Source organism: Littorina saxatilis, linkage group LG2, assembly GCF_037325665.1.
Source record: "Littorina saxatilis isolate snail1 linkage group LG2, US_GU_Lsax_2.0, whole genome shotgun sequence".
Taxonomy (NCBI): domain Eukaryota; kingdom Metazoa; phylum Mollusca; class Gastropoda; order Littorinimorpha; family Littorinidae; genus Littorina; species Littorina saxatilis.
Genome location: NC_090246.1, coordinates 84,004,261 through 84,019,235, shown reverse-complemented (window position 1 = coordinate 84,019,235; position 14,975 = coordinate 84,004,261). Strand labels below are relative to the sequence as shown.

Below are 14,975 nucleotides of genomic sequence, written 5' to 3'. Positions count from 1 at the left end.
AACCTCTGTAAATGTACCCCCATTGTCACCCTTTTTAAGACCTGATTTTCTCAGATTTTTTGAGGTCTTAAAAGGGGGTTCCACTGCAGTGCCTTAACCCCCTTCGTGTGTACACGCAAGCACAAGACCAAGTGCGCACGGAAAAGATCCTGTAATCCATGTCAGAGTTCGGTGGGTTATAGAAACACGAACATACCCAGCATGCTTCCTCCAAAAGCGGCGTATGGCTGCCTAAATGGCGGGGTAAAATAGGTCATACACGTAAAAACCCACTCGTGCAGAAAACAAGAGTGTACGTGGGAGTTTAAATTCATGAACGCAGAAGATGAAGAAGAGGGAACTTGGACTTTATGTTGTAACATTTATGTGATGTGGATAATTTGCATGAGTAACTGTTATTTTCGTATTTCAAATTCACCTTGTGACCCAAAGTGGAGATCACTTCTTGTAAACTTCTTGCAAGTTCTTCTTTTGGTTGATAAATCATTTCTCAACTTCTCTCTTTTATCTGTTCTTGTCAAATGAGTTGATGTAGTGCTATCGCTGTTTATGAAACCTAAACTGTCAGAAAGGGAATCTTAAAAAGAGGATACACAAACTTCAGAACATACTTAAAAAACAGCAAGACGATGTGAGGGCAGTTATCAGTTTAATCTACAACGAATGATTAAATTACATATCTTACCCAACTCACATATAGCAATTAACCCTAGTTCAGTGCTGGTTACGCTGTACGCGTCCCCTTGGTAACCAAGGGAGACCACTCTAAAAAAGAGAGTGACCTATCCCATAATGCCAGACTAACTACTAGCCTGACTTCCGTATGCGCACGCATACACCACCATCTTATCATTCCAAAACTCAGCGTCAGACTGGCTGGTCGCATTTACGTACGCTCTGGCTGTTGTTCAGCCGATGTTGCTTGGTCTGTGGGACCGGGTTTCTTCTCCTTGGTTTTCTTTCGTCGTCTTACCTTGCTACTGTATTGAGGTGAGATCGTTCTTTGTCTTGTACTTGTATTAAGGCGTTGTTTGGCCATTTTGGACTTGTGAAATTTTTCGAAAATTTTTTTCTGAAATTTTTTGACCAAGTCTGTCTTGCTATGGCTGATACCTTTTGGTTGGGGCAGAGTTCTAAGCAGGTGCTGCTGAGTCCTCTCCTCTGAAAAGACGCCTAGATAATCTAAACAAACCGTCGGCGGTGTTTGAACTTGACTCAGGCTAATGTGTTGATGTTTTGCTAGACATGCCGTATGCCGCCATTTTGTCGGCGGCCATTTTGCCGGAGTAGCCTTTGGTTTTGGCCGCTCATGTTGCTGAGCCGGCTAAAGCGGTTTCTGCTCCTGCTGTTTTCTGGGCTGGCGGCCGCGGTCGTGGCTTCGCTTTTGCTTGCACTTTGTTCACAGGTATCTTCACTGGCGGAAGAATTTTCGTCTACGCGAGCTGAACTCCGTGCACTCCCCCCCGGGGTGACAGGATCGTCTTTGGCCAAGTTTGTTGGCGGGCCTTTCCGCTGCGGTGACCAGAGCGGATGTCTCGCTGTTCAGGATGGGGACAAGGTTATCCCACTTTCGTTGGGTGTGCCGTCTCCTGGTGGTTCGCTGTCACAAGGTATGTCTGCTACACGAGTACCCGGGTTCTCCGGGGAAAGTGTAGCGGTGGTTCGCTGTCACAAGGTATGTCTGCTACACGAGTACCCGGGTTCTCCGGGGAAAGTGTAGCGCGTCTACAGTAAAAAGTAGCCATGGGCGTTGCGCTCACGGGTGAAAGTTCTGATACTCCGCCTGGCCATCGACTGCTAAGCGGCCGGTCAGGGGGGGGTAGGGACACTGTAGAGCGTACGGAAGGTTGTTGCTTTCTGCCGCGTCATTTGACGTTTGGTTAGTCTGTGCGGCTTCCGCTTCCGCCCTGGGGGCAGGAAGAAGACAGTTAAGATGGCTCTCTGTTTGACTATGGCAGTCAAGCAGGGGGTCACTGTCACAGGGTTGGTCTGCTACATGAGTACCCGGGTTCTCCGGGGAAAGTGTAGCGCGTCTACAGTCAAAAGTAGCCACGGGCATCGCGCTCACGGGTGAAAGTTCTGATACCCCGTCTGGCCATCGCCGCTAAGCGGCCGGTCAGGGGGGGGTAGGGACACTGTAGAGCGTACGGAAGGTTGTGGCTTTCTGCCGCGTCGTGGGACGTTGGTCAGTCTGTGCGGCTTCTGCTTCCGCCCTGGGGGCAGGAAGAAGACAGTAAAGATGGCTCTCTGTTTGACTATGGCAGTCAAGCAGGGCGTCAACTTCCGAATTGCGCTGAGGTGCATGAAAGCTGTCTGGACGATGGTGCTTACGCTTTGATGGATGGCGTCGGGTTCCTGTTGCCGTCTAAGTTCAAGCGCAGTGGTGCTTGCAACTGAAACGGCAGTAATCCACGGCCGGTTCCGCTTCCGTTTTTGCGGTTGTGGCTTCGGCCGTTAACACTGTGGTGTTTGGTAGGCGGCTCTCGTCAGCCTTCGGCTTTAGGTTCCGTTACTGCGGTTCCTCTGCTGTTACACAGGCTGCGTTCACTTCCTCTTCCAGTCTTTCAGCTGGGATGAGGCAGGTGGATGGAGAATCTGTTCACGGAGTTCCGGCTTCAGGGGTTTTCCCTGCCTTTCCCTCTTCTTGGCATGTGTTGCCCTGTCGGGATTGGTGGCCGGTTCTCATCCTTTCGAAGTTTGTTGGGATACTGCTGAACAGGATGATGAGGGTTTGGAAGATGTGGCTTCTGTGGCAGAGGGTGATACCTCTTTTTGCCTTTCGGATAAGCTGCCGTCTTTTTGGCGCTGGCAGCAGGAGTGGCTACACGCTATTTTCCCGAAGGGGTTAGCGGTAGCATCGTCATATGCCGTTTTTTCTCCAGTTTTTTTTTGCGTGTTTGTTCCTCCTCAGGATCAATCTGCGTACTCTAACGATGTTTTGGCCCCACCTCTGCCTTTGCTGGCAGCTTTTGGGGAGGCTTTGATTGCTGCGGTTTGCGGCTTCTTTAGCTGATTTGAGCCTTTGAAGGGAAGTCTTTGTACGTCCAGTTCTTAGCTCCTTCATCGGCGGTGGGGGAATTGCGGAAGGTTTCTTATGAGTCTACTTCCTCTCTTCTTCCTTCGGAGCAGCGCTTGGCTGAGCACCTGTTGCGGTGTGGCTTTAGCTGGCGTCATCCGCTCAAGTAGCGCATCGCTCGCTGAGCGTGTTGCGTAGGTTCGGTTAGCGCCAAGCCTAGGAACTTAAGGTTTTCTTTTGTTCTGCCTACGGGCGTCCTTTTTTGGGATGTGTATAGCAAGGGGAAACTGTCTGTTTGTAAGAACAATTTTCCCCGGGCTGTAGAAGACACATTTATAAAGGATTTAGCTTTGCTGTTCGCATGGGAGAAGGCCTCGGCCGACAGTATTGGTCGGTTGGGAGTCGTTAATCTCTCCCTTGCGTGAGGATTTTCTTTCGTTTCCTCTTCTTTGCGAGTGGACTCTTTCCTATCAAAGGGAAGCTCACAGCAAAGAAAAGCCCTCGGTCTGTCTTATCAAGGAAAAGCGCTAAGCTGGCTGTTCTCAGCTTCTGCTGTTAGCTTCTTCCCGGCTTGTCACGTTGCCAAATACCCACCATTTTTTCCCCTCGGGGCTTCTTACTGGTCGGGTTCAGTGGGCAAACATTAGCACGTTTTCGGTCATACTATTGACAGTTATGTCAACTGGAGTATGAGTGCTTGGTTTCACTTTTCTTTCTGCCTTCGTGTTTTACACAGCGGCCGGAGGCGGATTAGGACTTTCACTTTATTGGGGTCCTTCCTTGGGTCTTTTACGAAGATCGTGCTGGTGTTTTCTTCCACTTTTGGGGGCACAAATGTCAGGGGATAACATGTGTTGTTTCAGTCAGACAGCACCTCAGTGGCCTGGTTTCTCATTAAGCAAAGGGGGGGCATCTCGCTCCTTAGTGTGGCCACATCGGGCATGCGAGATTTGGTTGTGGTGTTACCACCACGAGTTCTTTTTAGCAGTGAAGTACCTTCCGGAGAGGCTCTTTGGCTTGGCAGACTCTCAAAGTCAGTTGGCCGAGTAGGTCCACACGGTTTGGACTCTGTCTCTCTATGCGCTTCTACTCCTTCTGGTGGTGTTGGAGGTGCCGCTGATAGAAGTTTTTTGCCTCATGGTACTATCACCTTCTGCTAAATGTTCGTCTCCCCGTTCCCGGTTTATACTCTCGATTTTACTGTGTGCGGCTTGTGGGTCGCACACTATGGGCCCATTCTCATTGGTTGACAGCCCTTAAGGCCTTTAGGGCTGTCGGGAGGGCTCCGTTGTTTACACTTGAGCCACACGGGTGTCTACTGTTCGGGGGTCATGGAGACGCTCAGGGGCTTCTGCCTCAACCCCGGATTGGGTCTAGAGATCCCATAGGGGTCAGTGTCTTAGTTTTCATGTCACATTGTCTGGCTTGAAGCAAAGGACGTAATATTAACGGAAAGAACTCCACTTCTCTCCGTTCATTGCAGGTGGCGAACCTCCAATTTTGGCTTTCCGAATTTTCTCCCATGTCTCTGTTGTGAGACGTTGCGCGATATCAGTTGCACTGAACTGGCCAGGCTGGGAAATTTTTTTTCTTTTTTTTTTTTTTTTTTTTTTTTTTTCTCGTGGGCTCTTTGTAGCCAGCGTGACTAGGGAAGCCTCCCTTTTGGTTGGCTGAAAGCAGATCTCCAGTCCCGACTTGAGATTGGCTCCTAGTTTTGGAGCTTTTGAGATTGGTTTGTTGAATCCCTGGCAAATTAGCCTTACTAATCTTAACACGGGAAGCGGTCATACTTACTCTGGTAACTTCCGAGGGAAGTGGGAGTAAGTTCGTTTTTCTATCGGGTTTTGCTATAGACTTTTCTTTGGAGAAAGACTGATCTATAGTGCTTAGGTTTTGTTCGAATTTCGGACGAGTATTCAGAAACCTGAGGAACCAGCTCTGATAATACAATTCAATCCTTTTTGCTTTATTTCGGCTCTGCTAGAGCCCTATTAGCCTTTTGAACTTTTCAAGTTGAATATTTTTCTTACTCGCTCTGATTCGTTTAGATCATCAGAACAGGGTTTTTTGACTCACATGCGAAGCAAAAGTGAGTCTATGTACTCACCCGAGTCGTCCGTCCGTCCGTCCGTCCGTCCGGACGTCCGTCCGTCCGTCCGTCCGGAAAACTTTAACGTTGGATATTTCTTGGACACTATTCAGTCTATCAGTATCAAATTTGGCAAGATGGTGTATGATGACAAGGCCCCAAAAAACATACATAGCATCTTGACCTTGCTTCAAGGTCAAGGTCGCAGGGGCCATAAATGTTGCCTAAAAAACAGCTATTTTTCACATTTTCCCCATTTTCTCTGAAGTTTTTGAGATTGAATACCTCACCTATATATGATATATAGGGCAAAGTAAACCCCATCTTTTGATACCAGTTTGGTTTACCTTGCTTCAAGGTCAAGGTCACAGGAGCTCTTCAAAGTTGGATTGTATACATATTTTGAAGTGACCTTGACCCTGAACTATGGAAGATAACTGTTTCAAACTTAAACATTATGTGGGGCACATGTTATGCTTTCATCATGAGACACATTTGGTCACATATGATCAAGGTCAAGGTCACTTTGACCCTTATGAAATGTGACCAAAATAAGGTAGTGAACCACTAAAAGTGACCATATCTCATGGTAGAAAGAGCCAATAAGCACCATTGTACTTCCTATGTCTTGAATTAACAGCTTTGTGTTCCATGCTAGGTTTAGTTATTTGACCTTGACCCTGAAGGTCAAGGTCATGTAAAGGTCAAGGTCAAGCATGTGAGTCGTATGGGCTTTGCCCTTCTTGTTAATTATTTCCATCAACTCTCGTGGAGGCATTGACTTGGTGAAGTCAGCCTTAGCTAGATGGTCTGCCACGTTGATTAGGCATGCCTACAGTGGTGGCAAGAAAGGGGGGGGGGGGCAATCAGTCGTCCTTCTTCAGGCAGCACGGACTCAAGAAGTCAGAGTGTGGGCCTCTTCTTTACCTGTTCTCAAGTCTGAGATACTTACATAAGTCATTAACGCAGCTCATTGAACGTGCGAGAATTTAGGCATGAGTTTCTATGGCGGGATATTTTAGGTACCCGCTATTATAGTACACGTTTACTAGACATCAGGAAATGTCTTTTAAAATGTTTACCTACGGGACGTATCTGGTGCCCGGCAGTTCAGATCTTTCGGTCTGCCAGCCTTTGTTGCTGTAGGCTAGATACTGGCAAGATGTTGGCTTGGTTCAGGAGGCCAGAATCTTTTAGGATATCACTTAACACAGCAAGGTGTAAGGATATTGTGAAATTAATTTGAACCAAGGTGTTTCTCCAGTTTGTTCAGACAGGTTTTTTACCTGCTGATAAACATAGTCTGGGGTTGTTAGGGCAGTTTTGCCTCTCTCTGTAGCTGGGACGTATGAGGCAAGGGCATGGGCCTCCTCTTTGACAGTCCTCCGGTCGGGTCATTTAGGCTGAAGACTGGGGTAGGCTTACTGGCGGTCTGAGGTGGTTTTTTAGAAACTTCTTCCTCAGAGGTGTCTTGAGACGGGGCGACAGTTTCGCGCTATCTGTTATGGTAGCCGCGGGACAGGTCCTAATATCATATTCCACGAGATTCCCACTCTGCTTGGCCCTTTTTGGTGGCTGCAGGGCGGTTTCTTGTGGATTGATTTGGCGAGTACCCTCCTCCTATGATAGCAATCTGCTATATGTGAGTTGGGTAAGATATGTAATTTAATCAAAAATTTTAGTAATAAATTTTCATTTGATTAATATACTTACCCAACTCACATCGTTTATTCCCTCCCGCCTCCCCGCTGTGGTGGTATGGGGGTCTAAAAAAGAAGTGAGTTGGGCTTCGTTTTGGAATGATAAGATGGTGGTGTATGCGTGCGCATACGGAAGTCAGGCTAGTAGTTAGTCTGGCATTATGGGATAGGTCACTCTCTTTTTTAGAGTGGTCTCCCTTGGTTACCAAGGGGACGCGTACAGCGTAACCAGCACTGAACTAGGGTTAATTGCTATATGTGAGTTGGGTAAGTATATTAATCAAATGAAAATTTATTACTAAAATTTTTGATTTAAAAGGTTTGAATCTGCATGTCTTATGTAGTTTAAGTTCATTGCACTGTAGTGTAGTACAGTGGAACCTCCTTTTAAGACCCCCCAATTTAAGACTTTTTTAAGACCTTGCTTTTTGAGATGTTCTGTTCATAACCCCTGTTAATTTACCTCCAATTAAAGACTTTTTAAGACCTTGCTTTTTTAGATATTCTGTTCATAACCCCTGTTAAGTTACCTCCAATTTAAGACTTTTTTAAGACCTTGCTTTTTGAGATGTTCTGTTCATAACCCCTGTTAATTTACCTCCAATTAAAGACTTTTTAAGACCTTGTTTTTTTAGATATTCTGTTCATAACCCCTGTTAAGTTACCTCCAATTAAAGACTCCCTCCTTTTTAAGACCTGATTTTCTCAGATTTTTTGAGGTCCTATAAGGGGGTTCCAGTGTAATGCTCTGTGTTCTGAAACCCATAACCTTCTCTGTCTGCAGGTTACCATGAAGTTCCCATACAGAGCCAAACACTGATATCTACACGCCGACAGATCACCGACAACACAGTGACAGGCCCCGCTATTCTGCCGGAAAAACCTGTCCTGTTGCCAGTAGCCATTGGCGGGGGAAAAGTGGAGAGTAAAAACAGCAGCGTCACGGCAACAGAGGGTGTGATAGCATACATCGGGGCAGAATACAAATTCATCGTAACTGTGTCGCTCTCACTCCTAACGCTGATCGCTGGTCTGTATTATTTCCCAAAGGTGAGACGTCGTGATTTTGTATAAGAAAGGTTTGTTATTGGAATGTATTGCGACGGGTGCTGTGGCGGGGTGGTAAGACGTCGGCCTCTTAATCGGAAGGTCGAGGGTTCGAATCCTGGTCGTGGCCGCCTGGTGGGTTAAGTGTGGAGATTTTTCCGATCTCCCAGGTCAACTTATGTGCAGACCTGCTAGTGGCTTATCCCCCTTCGTGTGCACACGCAAGCACAAGACCAAGTGCGCACGGAAAAGATCCTGTAATCCATGTCAGAGTTCGGTGGGTTATAGAAACACGAAAATATCCAACATGCTTCCTCCGAAAGCGGCGTATGGCTGCCTTAATGGCGGGGTAAAAACGGTCATACACGTAAAATTCCACTCGTGCAAAAAACACGAGTGTAGGTGGGAGTTTCAGCCCACGAACGCAGAAGAAGAAGAAGAAGGAATGTATTGTCTATAGTGGACAGACAAAGAAATAATGATGAGATTTTGTTGTTGTGTTTTTGGATTTATAATTGTGTCAAATCAGGTCAGTGCTAATGTATACAAGAAGTCGTGGAGTTTTCATTCCTAAAGCAAGTGTGAAAGAAACTATAGATCTGATGATTTTTGCAGTTAGATTTATTTTTGAGGATGATCAGAGGTTAAAAAAGAATGACACAAATATGATACAAAATAAAAGTATAAGTCCTGGAAAAGCCAAATGTGACGCCAGTTATGATAAATACCAAGACTCCTTATTAAAATGAACTTTTCTATCTGTACGCAGAGAGCAGAACACTCCATGAAGATGTTGCTGCAGAGACAGCTGGAGGAACAGCAACGACACCTACAGATGGGACTGACGCCGCCCCCCTCCACTTCACACTTTTCATCACAACTGACAAGTGTCAGTACAGGTCAGTCACTAGAAAACCATTCCTTCCCCCCCCCCCCCCCCCCCCCCTCGCACACACACCCTACCTCCCCCCTCCCCCTGTACACAGTGTTTTACATCATCTATTTCTATCCACCCTGCTCTCGTCACTCATGTATTATTCACCTGAATGGAGTGAGTGGTTGTTAAAGCTGATCTTTGTCAGGGAGACAAAACAAGAGTTCAGTGCCGTTCACAGACTCAGGAGACAGTAGGTCGGTCAGTTGGGCCCAGATTGAAAATATGTGTCAATATAACACTTACCTCGACAGTACTATTCTTGCACATTATCTATTATAGGCCGAAAAAATTGGACAAAACGCTGAGTGGGTACAATTATCTCCCATAACCATGCGCCACCGTGGATCCCAAGCACTGTCCGAGTGCTTCCCCCTTACAGGATGTAGGTGGCGCGTCCTCTTTCTTTTTTCGCGCGTGTCAGACCGGCTGTGTTTCTGCTACGCTCCCGGATTATTTTGGACTAAGAGGCTCCTTTTCTGTGTGGACTATCACCTGTTGGATTATTGTGTGTTATTCCACTTCTGGCTTGAGGCTACGTTGTGTTTCCTTCAACTTGTGCCTCCGTTTTTGTGTGGCGGACTCGGCGTGCCTCCCGTCCTACTTCGTGGTGACCGGTCGTCTGCTTCTCGTTTCGCCGCATTCACTTGAGTATTGACCTAAATTTTCTTTGAATTTTGTTAATTCTCGGTCTTTAAGGGTACGTACAGGGCGAGGTAGGATGTCTCGTCCTGTTTTGGGCTCTGGTTCTACGGAACCAGAGTCTGCCGGGGGCAACCCTTCTCCGGGCGCCCAGCGTCATGTTTTACGCACGGAGAAGGGGATCTTTCGGCGCTCCGACTCTCCCTCCCCAAACGCTTTGCGTTTGCGGCGAGGGAGGGCGGAGAAAGCCTGTTTGAGCAAGCTCAATGCGAGCTTGCTCAAACAGGCTGGGCTTGAGCCTGGGACTTCGGGCGGGGCTGCGCCGTCGAAGGTTCGGGGAAGTTCGAGGGGAAAGAAAAAGCTTCTTTCTCCTTCTCCTTCAGTGGAACAGGCTTCCCCCCCTTCGACGCCGTTGTCCGGCCCTCAGTCTCAGGCTTCAGCTCCTCCCGGTTTCAAGCCTGGGGGGAAGGTTTCCTTCTCCCCCCTGGCTCGAATCCGGGGGCAGGTCGATTCCCAACCCTCTTTGGGGGTTGGTGAATCCGATCTAGGGGCTACTGGAGAGACTCAGGTTTTGACAGCCAACGGCCATACCACGTTGAAAACACCGGTTCTCGTCCGACCACCGAAGTTAAGCAACGTCGGGCCCGGTTAGTACTTGGATGGGTGACCGCCTGGGAACACCGGGTGCAGTTGGCATTAAAATCTTTCTTTTTCCGGTGCCTCTCCTGTGCCCTCCTCGGTTTCCACCGCTGTGGAAGCCAGGAGGGACACGGGTCCTCCTCTGAACTCCCTCGCTGGGTCGTCTGCTGCTGTTTTGACAGTAGTTTCGGCCTCCTGGGGGGGGAGATCGGAGGAGATGACGGGGTCTCTGAATTCCCTCCCCGCTGGGGTTGGGATGCGAATTGACCCCGTTCAGGGCGGTCCTGTGGGGGCAGGGGTTTCAGGCTTCGTGCCTACGACCACTGCTACTACGGTTCCCTCTGACGTCCGTGTGACTGGTGGCTGTCCCTCTTGAAACGCTCCGGCCGACTAGTTACTGGACGTGGAGGTGTTCGACAGAACGTGGTACTTCTGTCGAATGGTCAGGGCGACGGGAACATTGTTTCTGTTGCTCAGACCGACACCTCCGACCGGACCGTCTTGACCCCACGCCATTCCTTAGCGTCTGGTGTTCGGGTGACGGATGGTCCGGACCAAGGGTCCGGAACGTTCCAGGCTTACGGGTCGGGATCGAACCGGACCCACGGGTCCCGACTGGACTTGACCTCCGGGTTTGGTCCGGACGGGACCCATGGTACGGGACCGTACCGGACCTTAGGGTCCGGTGCGGGACAGTACCTCTGGCCCTTGCCGGACCCCCCGGACCTACGGGTCCGGATGGTACGGTACGGGACCAGTGTTTCGGTCGGGACCGGACCACCCGACCACCTCTGTTGGTCTGGGTGGTCTGGCACCGAACCGGAACACACCGGACCTACGGGTCCGGAGGGTACGGTACCGGACCAGTGGTCCGGTCGGGACCGGACCACTCGACCACCTCTGTTGGTCCGGGTGGTCTGGCACCGAACCGGACCATGCCGGACCTACGGGTCCGGATGGTACGGTATGTCCACGTCCGGACCGAGCCACCCGAACACTTCTGTGGGTACGGATGGTTCGGTACCGAACGGGACCTCCGGATGGTGCGGGACCGGACCGAATCTACGGGTTCGGATGGTCCGGTACCGGACCACCCGACCACCTCTGTTGGTCCGGATGGTCTGTCACCGAACCGGACCATACCGGACCACCGGACCTACGGGTCCGGATGGTACGGTAGGTCCACGTCCGGACCGAACACTTCAGTGGGTACGGATGGTTCGGTGCCGTACGGGACCTCCGGATGGTATGGGACAGGACCGGAACACCGGACCACCCTACCGGATCGGTCCGGACCACCCGACCACCTCTGTTGGTCCGGATGGTCTGGCACCGAACCGGACCTACGGGTCCGGATGGTACGGTATGTCCACGTCCGGACCGAGCCACCCGAACACTTCTGTGGGTACGGGTGGTTCGGTGCCGAACGGGACCTCCGGATGGTGCGGGACCGGACCGGACCCACGGGTCCGGATGGTCCGGTGCTGGACCGGTGGTCCGGTCCGGACCGGACCACCCGACCACCTCTGTTGGTCCGGATGGTCTGGCACCGAACCGGACCATACCGGACTTACGGGTCCGGATGGTACGGTGTGTCCACGTCCGGACCGAGCCACCCGAACACTTCTGTGGGTACGGATGGTTCGGTACCGAACGGGACCTCCGGATGGTACGGGACCGGACCGGAACACCGGACCGGAACACCGGACCACCCTACCGGACCGGTCCGGACCACCCGACCACCTCTGTTGGTCCGGATGGTCTGGCACCGAACCGGACCTACGGGTCCGGATGGTACGGTACGTACGTCCACGCCCGGACCGAACCACCCGAACACTTCTGTGCGTACGGATGGTTCGGTGCCGAACAGGACCTCCGGATGGTACCGGACCTACGGGTCCGGACCTACGGGTCCGGATGGTCCGGTGCGGGACCACCCGACCACCTCTGTTGGTCTGGATGGTCTGGCACCGAACCGGACCACCGGACCTACGGGTCCGGATGGTACGGTATGTCCACGTCCGGACCTAACCACCCGAACACCTCTGTGGGTACGATGGTTCGGTGCTGAACGGGACCTCCGGATGGTACGGCACCGGACCGGACCACCCTACCGGACCGGATCGGCACCCCCGACCGGACCGGACCATTTCTTTTCTGATCAGACCCCATGGGTTCCTGTTCAGTCTATAAATGGCGGGGGTTCGTTGGCTGGGCTGACCCAACAGTCGCAGGGTTGTTGTTTTTCTCCCCCTTCGGCTGCTGGAGACGTTTCGTCTTTGGGGCAGGGGTCTTCGCGGCCTCTTGCTTCTGTGGGCGTTTCTTCACAGCCTGCTTCATCGCTTTCGGCTCTTCCCCCTCAAGCTCCCTACACTCCTGCTTTTGAGGAGTTGTCGGGAAGTGAAGAGGAGAGTGAGTCGGAGGACGATAGGGAGGAGGATCAGGGTCGCCCTGAGGTTAACACTGAACCTCTACCCTTGCCGGTTTCTGATGGAACTTCCGAAGCTATGCTTCGTACTTTCCAACAGTACATGACAGACATCACGCGGCGTCTTGACGTCACGGATGCCTCTCTTAAGCGTCTGTCGTCTAGTGTTGACACACAGGACGTGGACCCGGGGTCTGAGGACGAGAGGCAGGAGGCTCGTCCTCGCACAGCTAGAAGGACGTTTGAACAGTTTCAGGACGTCCTTCCCTGAGACGCCCTCTCGTCCTTTGAGTCCGCTTCGGCCCGGGCGCGGGAGGCTCACGCCGCGTCTGCCGGCGGCTCGTTTTATGAACGATCCGGCCGCCGGCAATTCGCGTTCCACCCTAGTCTAAGTGCCACGGTGGAAGCGGCAGCACATCGCCTGAGGAGTACAGATTCACGTGCAAACGCGACCTATGTTCCTCGGGAGGACGCGGGTTCAGTGCCATGCTTTCCTTCGGGAGGCGCACCTCCACTGTTTCCTCGTGTCCAATCTGTTTCGTCCCTCCCTTTTCCCTTTGACTCTCGAACTCTCCCTTTCCAGACTTCGAGTGTTTAGGGTGGGACTGACGGTGATGTGTTCGTTGGGGAGGTGCCTTCGGTCAAGAAGGTGGAACTGAGCTCTGCTTCGTTCCACAATCTTGAGGCCACCGTTTCTTCCACAGTCGAGGCCCAATCACAGGCCTTGACATGGATGAGCACGCTGTCCACACTGTTGGACCCTCCCAATCGGGCAGAGTCCGATTCCACTCGGGTCCTTGACACGGTTCGAGTGGATCGGGCTTTGCATGCCGTGCGATCGTGCGTGACGTCTGCGGCAGAATTGGCCATTGGAACACGGGTCCACTTTTTTGGCCCTGTTCCGTGATCATTTTCTGCCTACTTCTATAGTGCCTCCGGATATGAGGAAGAGTCTGAGGAACACGTTTCCTCAGCCTTCTTCCCTCTTTCATCCGGACACTGTTCGTTCTGTGGTGGAGTCCACACGCCAGAGGAACACTGATTCTCTGATGGTTGGCCTCGCTGCTTCGGCGACGGCGGCGGGGAGTAAGAGAAGTGCTACAGTCACCTCCAGCTCCCAGCCTCAGAAGAAGAAGAAGAAGCCAGTTTCACTGCCTCCTTCTTCCTCCTCTTAGGCGCCTGTTGCGTTCCCAAGCAAGACGAAGGGTGCTCAGACAGGTAAGGGGAAGCAGCACCACCAGGGGGGGTGGTCGCAAGCCTGCGCCTGCCCGCCAGCAGAATTTTCAGTGAGTCCCGGCCCTACGTTGACGCCCCCTCAAGTTGCCCCTCTTTCGTCCGGCGGTTTCCTTTTTTCGGGCCCGCGGCATGTGGGGCAGACTGGTCTCCAACCAGTTTTTCTTGAGGGTGGTGTGGTCGGGGTTTTCTCTACCGCTGTCGTCACAACCTCCATTGTCCGCTCTACCTTGGACGTTCCCCCCTCCTCGAGAGCCTGCCAGATGGCAGGCTCTTCAGGACGAGGTGAACTCGTTGGTCGAGAAGAAGGCGGTCTACCCCCTTTCTCAGCCTTCTCTGGGGTTCTGCTCCCGCCTGTTCACCGTCCCCAAAAAGGACGGCCGGTTCAGGCCGGTGTTGGACCTCTCCACCTTGAACTTGTACCTTCACAGGTGCAAGTTCAAGATGGAAACCCCTTCGTCGGTCCGGTTGGCCATCCGGCCAAACGATTGGGCCATGTCTGGGACCTCCAGGATGCTTACTTCCACATCCTGGTGGCCCTGGGGTACCGACATCTGCTCTGGTTCGTTTGGGAGGGCACGGTGTTCGAGTTTCGGGCCCTCCCATTCGGCCTGTCCTTGGCCCCTCTGATTTTCAACGGGGACAACAACACCACATGCTTAGCTTACCTTCGCCACCAGGGGGGCACCAATTCTCGGTCCCTCTCCCTGTTGGCGGAGGAGATTCTGCTCTGGTGCCAGACCAATCAGGTCCGGATGTCAGTCCAGTTCGTTCCGGGGAAACTGAACGCCCTGGCCGACATTCTCAGTCGGGGCGATCAGGTTCTCTCCACAGAATGGACCATCGCTCACAACGTTCTACAGCGTCTGTGGGCAAGGTGGGACCGTCCTCTGATCGATCTGTTCGTAACTCGATTCAGCGCTCGGCTTCCCAGGTACGTCAGCCCCTTTCGAGACATGAATGCGTTCCACTTGGACGCATTCACTCTCTTGTGGAGGCTCCTCGATGCTTACGCCTATCCCCCGACATCTCTGATTCCGAGGGTGCTGGCAAAATATCTGCAGGAACGACCAAGACTGATTTTGGTCGCGCCTTACTGGCCAACAGCTCCGTGGTTTCCAGATCTTCGCGGTCTCACCCACGTAGACCCTCTACCTCTGGATCTGGACGGGGGAGGTCTGCTCCAGCCTCGATCATGCCTCCCTCATCCACGTCCAGAGAGTCTGTGCTTGACCGCATGGCTCTTG

The 14,975-nt window shown here is 51.8% G+C and overlaps 1 protein-coding gene and 1 non-coding gene across 2 annotated transcripts in view; both read left to right on the top strand.

The window, feature by feature from the left end:
• Window positions 1–14,975, top strand: part of LOC138959941 (serine/threonine-protein kinase/endoribonuclease IRE1-like) — a 46,163-nt gene that overhangs the window by 18,090 nt on the left and 13,098 nt on the right. The window contains exons 12-13 of the mRNA XM_070331622.1: window positions 7,590–7,855; window positions 8,622–8,751. Coding sequence (XP_070187723.1) covers window positions 7,590–7,855; window positions 8,622–8,751 — 396 coding nt within the window. The remainder of the gene's footprint in view (window positions 1–7,589; window positions 7,856–8,621; window positions 8,752–14,975) is intronic.
• On the top strand, window positions 10,006–10,124 carry LOC138960563 (5S ribosomal RNA). The gene has a single exon (XR_011454038.1). It is a non-coding gene; the product is annotated as a 5S ribosomal RNA (ribosomal RNA).